Consider the following 10,118-nt stretch of genomic DNA (forward strand, 5'->3'; position numbering starts at 1 on the left):
AAAAACCGTCTTCTCGACAAACTTCTCCGGGCGACGTTATAGCATCTGAACGTGAAAAAAGCTCAACAAGTTCGCTTCAAGGAGAAGAGCCAAGTTTTTAAAAGTAGTTCGTTGTCAACGCCTCTTTCTCCGCCTCTTCCTACTATGCATACGTAGCGGCTTCGAAAATACTTTCTTCGGCCGTAAAAAGTTGCCGGGCAACGGAGTGTCTTTAGTGAGTTCGTGTTCCGTTATCCATACTCTAATAATACTACCACGACCATCCAAAGAACACCCCAACACCACCTCCGTCCACCACCCTTTTCCACTTCCTCAAGGCTATTTTGCATGAAATATTTTGAATTTTCACTGAACCGGAATGGACTTCGTGACTGGCATGAAGTTGCTTTGAAACGACGAAATGTAATATTCTTGTTTTTTTGTCTTTTTATACTTTATACATTTTATGTTCAATATTGCTTACTTTAAAACATTTTTTTCTTAATTTCTTTTCAAAGCGAATAGTAGTGATATACGTTAAATTTGCAGCGATTACTTTTCTATTTGTTGAATTTGTTTGGCTAGGATCGTATTGAAACAAAATATTTTTTTGTTAAATTTTGATTTGATGTCTAAACATGAAAGGGTGTATCTAAACAAGGGAGGATTTGCATACACGATCGTATTTCAGCGTTTGCCGTGCGAACATTTCCAGAGTTAAAATCGAAAACAAAGCGTAAAAAAAAGATTAATCACCCGAATGGGACGTAGTACAATCTCCTCGGAATACATTACTAGTTACAATGCAACAACGGAACGCCTTTTATCATGACGATCATTTCGTTAGAGGGTTGAAAAAAAAATGAACAAATCAACAACGAAACCCCCAATAACGATTTCCAAAAAAAAAAGCTTTCACAAAAATCCAATTTTATTTATGATTCCAAATAGTTTAAAATCGTAAAGGATTTGGGTGTATTTGCTTTTTGGATTAGGTGATGGGTGAGCGGGGAGGAGTTGAGGGTGAAGGTCTGGAAGTTTTGGCGCACACGCGAGCCGTACATTAGCCGAGCGACTTGTTTATGTGAAAACTTGCCGCGTCTGCCGGAAGAAGAATCGCGTCCGGGCGAGTATTAATCGCAAGAAACTCGCGCGAGAAAAACTGGGCAACGTTTCCGCGCGGATTTTTAGTGGTGCATCGCCTAACGGAGAAAATTTTAACTTTTAATGCCACTTTATGCGCCCTTGTACAATGGGAGATACTATTTAGCGAAGCGAGCGAGCTTAAAAACTCACGAATAACCTCGCTTTTGGCGCCCATTAACTCAGATTATATGAAAAAAACATTTTTGTAATGACCAAAACAACCATCCGAGTTTCTAACAGCACCCTTTCACCAATGCAGTCAATTGAAAGAAATAAAAATGATAATATAATCAAAAAAAGAACTTTTCGTATCATTATAAAGAAAAAAAGCACAATTTAATAACAATATATATACGGCGAAGGGTCTTGTTATAGCCAAAACTGTTTGAATGAATAATTTTAATGCAAAAGTTCGGACTTTATATTCGGCTTTATATTTATATCAAGGACGGTAGAATCTGAAGACTGCTATATCCCGAGAACAGGTGTATAGCTCGAAGGCCCGTTCGTGACGTCACGCATTAGTCCGTTATATCCGAAGTCCATCCTAACGAGGTCCGTTTACTACAGTACTGTTGAATTTGATGAAAATTTATTAATATGGTTAGGTTATTAAACCAAAGAAGTTTTTAATGTTACATAAAGTCTCATTTTCAAAATGAAGTAGTTTTAAAATAGTTAAGAAATCCCATTAGAAAGAACCACAAACAAAATCTTGTTTTTAATTAAATGATATACCGTAAGATTATGACCTAGAAAGAGGGAAAACGCTTTCGCTAATAATTTTCTCTGCATTTAGTTAGTGGTGTTGGTGCTTGAAAAATCGCCTCGGAACATTTCAATTACTAACTCGTTGAGTGCTAAAGTAGATACCGTCGCAGCAGCAAAGCATTTCCTCAAAACCTCGACCACCACAACCTCAATAATAGACCAACTTAACAATTTAGTAACATCTTATTACCGCCGCTCAGAAATTTCTCCGCAGCCAATTACGACGGACTTCCGCAGTTTCGCTGCGGGGCACCGCCGCCCTCTACTAAGACTCCGTGAATACGACGGGTTTGAACTCGAAACTCGAAAGGTATAACAGAAGGGGTTGCGAGGAGAGTGTATGTACGTAAAGTATCGGAAAAGTAGAATCCGTATGGCACCTTCTACCTAGTTGCAAGTCCGAAACTCGGGAAATTATAGTCTAGGGGTGGTTCCTTCCCACCACATAAGGTATAAGGGACCTGATCCCAAACAGTTTAACGACAACAATGTCCTTCGATTAGTTTTCGAAACTTAGTTTTATCGACTTGTAAATTGTGTACATAACTTTTTATTTACAAATTTGTTAACGTTTATTGTGGCTGCTTATCTTAATAAAGTCATTTTCTCAATTCTTATTAATAATATTGGTGCTGAGTTAGTTCTAGTTTTAGTCCAATAAAAATATACAACCATTTAGTACTTAATAACAATTAAAACCAGAACCACTAGAACTAGAAAGTTTTGGATTTAGCCGTGCGTCTTCAGACAACTCGGGGAATACCCCGACTTTATCTATGAACATGGAATAGAGCAATTTGGGGAATAACCTGAGTTGAATTCTGTTATATCGAGGTTTTATTGTAATTCTTACAACCAAAAAAAGTTTCTTTTGAGAATTGTCGCTAAAAAATTTTAAAAAAATAAATAAATAAGTTGTGAAATAAATTGTTCAGCGATATAGTTAAAAAATATACATGAAACAAAAGGTTCGTTTATAATTTTAAATGAAATAACTAACCTGCTGGAATAATAAAAACAGTATGGCAAATCCGATAAAACGCCAGTTCGATGACTTTCGATATTTAATTTTAATTCAAACTAGTGAATAAATAACTGAAACGGGTTGGGGTTATTGTTAAAAAAATCAACAGTAACATATTGAAACGTTAATATTTTACAATGGTTTTTTCCCTCTTATTATAAAATAATATGATAAAATGAAAATCAAATTGATACAAAAAATTCAATAAAATTCTAAGAAGTTACTGTGACTCGAATAAATCAAAGAAGGATCGTTAAACTCTGTTGCGATAAGTATAGAATGGGTGAGAAACAAGGATTTCAAAGTTTCCGAAACTTGTCGGGTTTGAGTCCCTTGTTACAAGCACTCGATATATTAACCAGTAGAGACAAGATACGTCAATCTTGCTTTAAATAATGTTGCACATGTTCAAGTCTACGCTTTGAACATTAATTCTTACAATTAGTTAGTAATTATAAAGCGCTTTGTTCTTCTTCAATAATATCAACTAAATTAAGATTGAGTAAATTAAAAATTTATTTTGTCTACAACAAAGATTATGGCTGAAATAATGATGGAATAAAGAGCGCAACAAACTTTCGAAACTTGGCGTTTGTATAACAAATAAAATATTAAGTAATAAAAGCCAGATTAGATGCTTTTTCAGTTCCCAATTTGTTGTTAAGTTTCGAATACATTAAACCAAATGAAGAAAAAATTGTTTGTACACTCGCGGATGACGATTAAACAGTGAGCAGTTGCTCAATAATAGGAAAAACTTGCTTTTGGATTTACCACCATTCATATGCAGATGCTTGAGTCACCACAGATTCGTTGAAAAATTGCTCCATGAATAGAGAAGCTTTGGTTTGATAGTTAATTATCAATGACAGAAGAAAAGTTGATGCATATTTCGAACTTGCATAATCCAATTCGATTTTTTTTTCGTCTTCAGTGAGTAAGTGGTGTTATTAATTTGCTTTGGATGAAGCATATATGCAAGAAAATGAGCTGGTCCTAATGCCATGTTATACCAATCGATAATTTGTTTTCCAATGGTTTCGTCTTGTGTAACATCCCAGAGTTCTTTTTTAAGTTATTTTGAAAATACTTAACGATTACAAGAACATGTTCCGTGATATTTGGAAATTGACAGTCATGAGCAAGGAGATTAAAAATAGTGATTTAAACCTGGCAACCCTGGTTGGAATAAGCACAGATGGAACAAAAAGTACGGTCAGAATTAATAAAGAGCTTGCTATGTAATGGTAAATAATAATATGAATTTAATAGGAATTAATTATAAGTAAAGAGCGCGTGTTTCGTAGACTGCTACAGACAGATATTATTCAATGTATGCTAACTGCATAAGTGTCACAGAATCACGCGATGCCATTTAATTAATTACTGTTCAAGTATATAAGTTGTACTGACATTTTACACTAAACTAAAGAATAGTTAATACATACAACTAAATGTGATTAAATATATACGACTAATGTGTCTGCTAAAACCTAAACTTTCTAGTTCTAGAACTAGAATTAGTCCTAGATCTAGAATCATTCAGCTGTCCTGAAAGACGTGTGGCTAAACCCGAATGTTTCTAGTTCTAGCGTTAGTTGTAGTGCTGATGTTAAATCTAGTTTAAGTTGTTATTCAGCGTTATATTATTATATATTTTTATTAAACTCAGTTTTAACTTTGTATGTATGGCTTTAGCCGTCTTAATAGACGTACGGCTAAACCCATACATACAAAGCTGTAATTGTTTCATATAACCGTTGCTATTAGTCTTGAAATCAGCTTAACTTAAAATTAGATTGTTACGTACCTTTCAATATTTGTTAAATGATTTCCAAAGAAATCCATAGCCCTATAGATATATCAGAAATGGAACATGTCAAATAAGTGTCAAATACATTTTGAGTAACGACCCTTACATATTATTTTGCATAGAGATGTACATATATAGATGAGATAGAGAATAAAATAATTATGGAAATTATTTGAATTTCTTTTAATAGAGGCAAAAAGTAATTGTAAGAAATGAATGAAAATTGAAACCATAAAAATAAAATGAAAAAAGAAACTGATAAAAAGTTGAAGCTCGTTTAATTAAAATTCACTAATTAGTAAGCGAGTAAGCTCGTCTCAGTTTTTCTATGACGTTTCCTTTAAAAAAGCTCGAGTTTCTTCTAGGAAACGTTACGATTTTTAAACCGTCAAAACCTTTTTTCTTATAAAAAGCTCATTTACATTCTTTATCAAATTACCTTTGGTTTTAAATAATTGATAATAAAACATGGCGGATATTTTACAAATTAATTTTTCTTACTTACTTTGTAAGAAGAGTAACAAAAACAGCCAAAAAGTCGAACACTTCATCGTTGGGATAAAAAATCGATCACATTTCTTTTCACACAAAACGATTTTCGAAAAAAACAAATCGGTCCAAAATACATGCTCAAACTTGTCGTCAACACACTTCATACACTGAAATATATTCACCTTACACGTTTTTCACATTTTGATAAACTAAAGTTATTTTTTGTGGATATTTCTATTTACATTTTTACTAAAAATCGTAAACAAGCGCTCTTCTTGGACGCGAAACGCGTAACCCATTCATTCGGCGAACGGAAACGTACTGAATCGCGATTTTCGCGAAAATTGCGAAAGCTCTCGCTTGACGGCGCTTCAAATCGTGAAAAGCTTTCGATCGAAACCGATCTTAAACGAATCATACCGAACTCATTTCTTTTGATTTATTACATTTTTTTATTTTAAAGTTTAAATTAAAAACAATTAAAGTATTTAATTTGATTTTTGATTATTCAAAAACTTATTTAAAAAATTTTCGAAATGTCAAATCCAAATAGACTAATTAGTTGTTGCGATTGATTATAATTTCAACATTTAATTTTTCGAATTGACGATTATAAAATGAAAAGTGTCTTTTATGTGTTAAATATTTAAATAACAATTGTTTAAGTTCAAATAATAATGAATTAATTATAAAAACTTATTTAAAATATCGGGACGGTTTCGATTGACTCGCCGAATTTTCCTTATTTTGTAAATTAAATTGTATTAAATTGTTTTTTAGTACATCTTGAAAGAATGTTTAGAACATTATATTTTTCGAAAGAAATAACGATTTTTCGCATTATTTCTTTCGATTTATCGAAATTTAAGATAATTACTAAAATATTTCCCGCTAGATGTCATCTTGAAACGTTTTTCATCGAACCCGATCACACTCGAATCTTTCCGAATGTATTCCTTGATTATTTTTATTTTTTGCGAATGTTAAAAGTTGAAGAATAAGAAGTGTTTTTATATATTTTTCATGTAAAAATGAATGAAAATCATCCTCAGGATGTTGAATACTTGAAAAATCAACTGCACGTTACTCGAAATGAGCTGAATAACTTAAGGTAAATCTTTAAATCAATGGGATGTCATTTTTTTAGGTTATGTCGTTTTTTTTCTTTAGGCAACAAATAAAGACTTTAACTCATGCACATAGAAAGGAATGCGAAGAGATACGGGGGGCGTTACAAAATTGGAAATGTTTGGAATGTCGAAATAGGTTACATCAAGGTGAAATGGCTCAAGAAGTGGAAAATAACGATTTGAGGTTAAACTATATCGGGATTATAAATACACAATTTCCTGAAAAAAGAGCCACCCCGAGACAACCACCGATTTGTGGGGATATGATTGCTAAATTAACATTGAATAATGATGTTTTTACAAATCCTTCACATGCATTAGAAGGATTAGAGGAATATTCCCATATGTGGTACATAAACAAATTATAATTACCTTAAATATAATGACTAATGACATTAATATTTGTATGTTTTAGGATTTTATTTCATTTTCATCGTAATGATTCAACACATATCAGAGCTAAAGTAGCTCCACCAAGACTTAATGGTTTACGAACTGGTGTTTTTGCAACAAGAGCACCTCATCGACCATCTCCAATAGGTTTATCTTTAGTAAAAATTGATCGAATCATGGATAACACAATATATTTTCGCGGTGTTGACATGGTAGATCAAACTCCAGTACTCGATATCAAACCTTACATCCCACAATACGATAATCCTTCATTATTGAGCAACATGCAACCCCCTAATACTTCAAATAACACACTAAGTCTTAATTTAAATAATGATTTAAGGGTAGGACAAGAAGTTGTTGCTTCCACTAGTGGGAATTTAGCAAGTAATGTTGAAAATGAAACTGAAGGTGCAATTGGTTATGATAGTATGAATAATAGGGTTATGGATGGGCAAGAATTTCGATCTCGATGTAATGAACCTAATCAAATTTTAACTCCGGCAAGGATTGGTGAAAGGGAAGCTCCGGATGGCGAAGAAGAAGAAAATATACAAACAAGTGGTCAAATTAGTGGAAATACACTAAATACTCAAATTCAAACTCAAGTTAACGAGGAATTAGTTAGAGTTCCAGCTTGGGTGAAAAAGCCTGGTGCTTTTGGGGTTTTATTTAAGGAACGAGCTTTGGCTCAATTGAATCAATTAGGGAGCGAAGCTGAAGAAAAAAAAGCAATGATAACGGCCGTTTTGTGCCAAGATCCGAGAAATAATTATTTAAAGGACCGACTTGGGACGCAGTATTACATTTTTAAGATCTCAAATTTAAATGTTGCTTGTAGATATAATGAGGAGACGCATATTGTGACCGTTTACAAGATTTTTTCGAATTCTGTAAGCGATTCTGATGAGTAGGGTCGATATTTATTGATAAAATATGGGATATTAATAGATGTTCGTAAAAAAATATAATTAAGAGATAGGGGTTTCTTTTTATTTATATTAGAAAAAAATCCTAGTCATTGTGATTTTTTTTAATAAAATAGTTTGATTTGTGTACCTAATAAGGGTAATTAAATTAAAACGCTTTAATTTTATACATATTTTTTTATATTTGCTTTTGAATGGTGTCTAAATAAATGAAAAGTACTTAATTTTGATTTTGATGTTTATAAAATAATGAAAAAAAAATCAATTTTAAACACTAGTAGAAAAAATTGTTTATTAAATTTTTTTTTATACTTATCTATTAGTTAATTGTAACAATAATATAATTTAGATAATTCTTAATAAAGTATATATTGCCAAATAAATTTCTCATTCAACCTCAAAGGATAAATATACACTACAAGAATTATGGGAATGCTTTCAACACTTTGTGTAGGAGAGATGTATTCTGTTGATTTACTTGAGTGATCTTGCGCAGATCACTATTTTGTATAAGTTATGAGTAGCATCATCAATGAACGAAACCTAAGATTATTAAGATGATATCTGTAATTTACTTTTAGCATAAAATGCGGCTATTAATGACAGATAAAACCTTTTATGTCCGGTCGGGCGATTTTTGCCTACTTATGGACTATACTCTGTTTTTAAACCAGGAGGAGTAAACGCGAAAGTCAGATTTACACTAGGAAAAATCACCAGAAAATATCACTAGATATTTTGGCGGTAAATTTAAATTAATAATTATTATTATTTATTTATTTACTTATTATTGTATTTATTTTCGTTTGTTATCGTGAACACTAAACATACAAATTAACATTGAAGTTATGAGTGTATTTATTTCAAAATATAATAAAGAAGGGTTTAAGAACACAAAATTTACAATAATGACACGAAACTGTCGAATTGTCAATAACCTAACCTTCAAATTCAAAATTGCCTGTGTGTGAACCTCCCTCGCATTCAACCAATCACGTGCAAGGTCAATCTGGTGACAAATTTAAAATACTCCTCCTGGTTTAAAAACAGAGTATAATTGCCAAAGAAAACTTCAAGGTATAATTAATGTTTGTAAACAAAACTAACCTTACCTAACATTCCTTCACGCTATAATTGACATTACAAAAGAAAACTTCACGCTATAATTGCCATTACTAATTGCCAAAGAAAACTTCATGGTATAATTAATGTTTGTAAACAAAACTAACCTTACCTCACATTCCTTCACGCTATAATTGACATTACAAAAGAAAACTTCACGCTATAATTGCCATTACTAATTGCCAAAGAATACTTCATGGTATAATTAATGTTTGTAAACAAAACTAACCTTACCGAACATTCCTTCACGCTATAATTGACATTACAAAAGAAAACTTCACGCTATAATTGCCATTACTAATTGCCAAAGAATACTTCATGGTATAATTAATGTTTGTAAACAAAACTAACCTTACCTCACATTCCTTCACGCTATAATTAACATTACAAAAGAAAACTTCACGCTATAATTGCCATTACTAATTGCCAAAGAATACTTCATGGTATAATTAATGTTTGTAAACAAAACTGACCTTACCTCACATTCCTTCACGCTATAATTGACATTACAAAAGAAAACTTCACGCTATAATTGCCATTACTAATTGCCAAAGAATACTTCATGGTATAATTAATGTTTGTAAACAAAACTAACCTTACCTCACATTCCTTCACGCTATAATTAACATTACAAAAGAAAACTTCACGCTATAATTGCCATTACTAATTGCCAAAGAATACTTCATGGTATAATTAATGTTTGTAAACAAAACTAACCTTACCTCACATTCCTTCACGCTATAATTAACATTACAAAAGAAAACTTCACGCTATAATTGCCATTACTAATTGCCAAAGAATACTTCATGGTATAATTAATGTTTGTAAACAAAACTAACCTTACCTAACATTCAGCGTCTGAAGACACAGGGCTAAACCCGAAACTTAAAAATATACAACTTAGCGCTGAATAACAATTAAAACTAGAACTAACACTTGCACTAGAACTATACTCTGTTTTTAAACCAAGAGGAGTAAACGCGAAAGTCAGATTTACACTGGAAAAAATCACCAGAAAATATCACTAGATATTTTGGCGATAATTAATCGCATTTTAATATACGAGTTAGTTACAATATTTTTCCGTTGACCGTCTTTTCAACAAAATAGAGAAAATCCATCGTTGAAAAATCTCCCAATTCTGTCACTGGCAAAATAACCTCACTTTTAATGTGTCATAATTTATTTTTGTAGTCTTACCGAATAGATATAGTGGTCGGTTGGGTCGGTATTACAAATTTCATTGGAGAATATTTATTAAATTGACTACTATTTAGTTCGCTCGGACTTTCTTAAAATCGTTTATTAATAGAAAATCG

The 10,118-nt window shown here is 32.0% G+C and overlaps 2 protein-coding genes across 3 annotated transcripts in view; one reads left to right on the forward strand and one right to left on the reverse strand.

Moving 5' to 3' along the window:
- LOC111422796 (uncharacterized) overlaps positions 1-9,799 on the reverse strand; it is a 116,440-nt gene extending 106,641 nt beyond the window's left edge. The window contains exon 1 of one of the 2 annotated variants that reach the window (XM_071197832.1): positions 9,644-9,799. In XM_071197832.1, coding sequence (XP_071053933.1) covers positions 9,644-9,650 — 7 coding nt within the window. In that variant the 5' untranslated portion in view covers positions 9,651-9,799. Of the gene's footprint in view, positions 1-5,238; positions 5,569-9,643 lie in introns of those variants that run through there. The other variant, XM_023056032.2, reaches the window with a different exon arrangement.
- On the forward strand, positions 6,148-7,907 carry LOC111422850 (tRNA (adenine(37)-N6)-methyltransferase-like). The gene is made up of 3 exons (XM_023056104.2): positions 6,148-6,336; positions 6,396-6,704; positions 6,771-7,907. Exons 1-3 carry the CDS (start codon positions 6,257-6,259, stop codon positions 7,660-7,662), a joined length of 1,281 nt encoding a protein of 426 aa, XP_022911872.1. The 5' UTR covers positions 6,148-6,256; the 3' UTR covers positions 7,663-7,907.
- Positions 9,800-10,118: the final 319 nt, after the last annotated feature.

Source organism: Onthophagus taurus, chromosome 7 (genome assembly GCF_036711975.1).
Source record: "Onthophagus taurus isolate NC chromosome 7, IU_Otau_3.0, whole genome shotgun sequence".
NCBI classification, from domain to species: domain Eukaryota; kingdom Metazoa; phylum Arthropoda; class Insecta; order Coleoptera; family Scarabaeidae; genus Onthophagus; species Onthophagus taurus.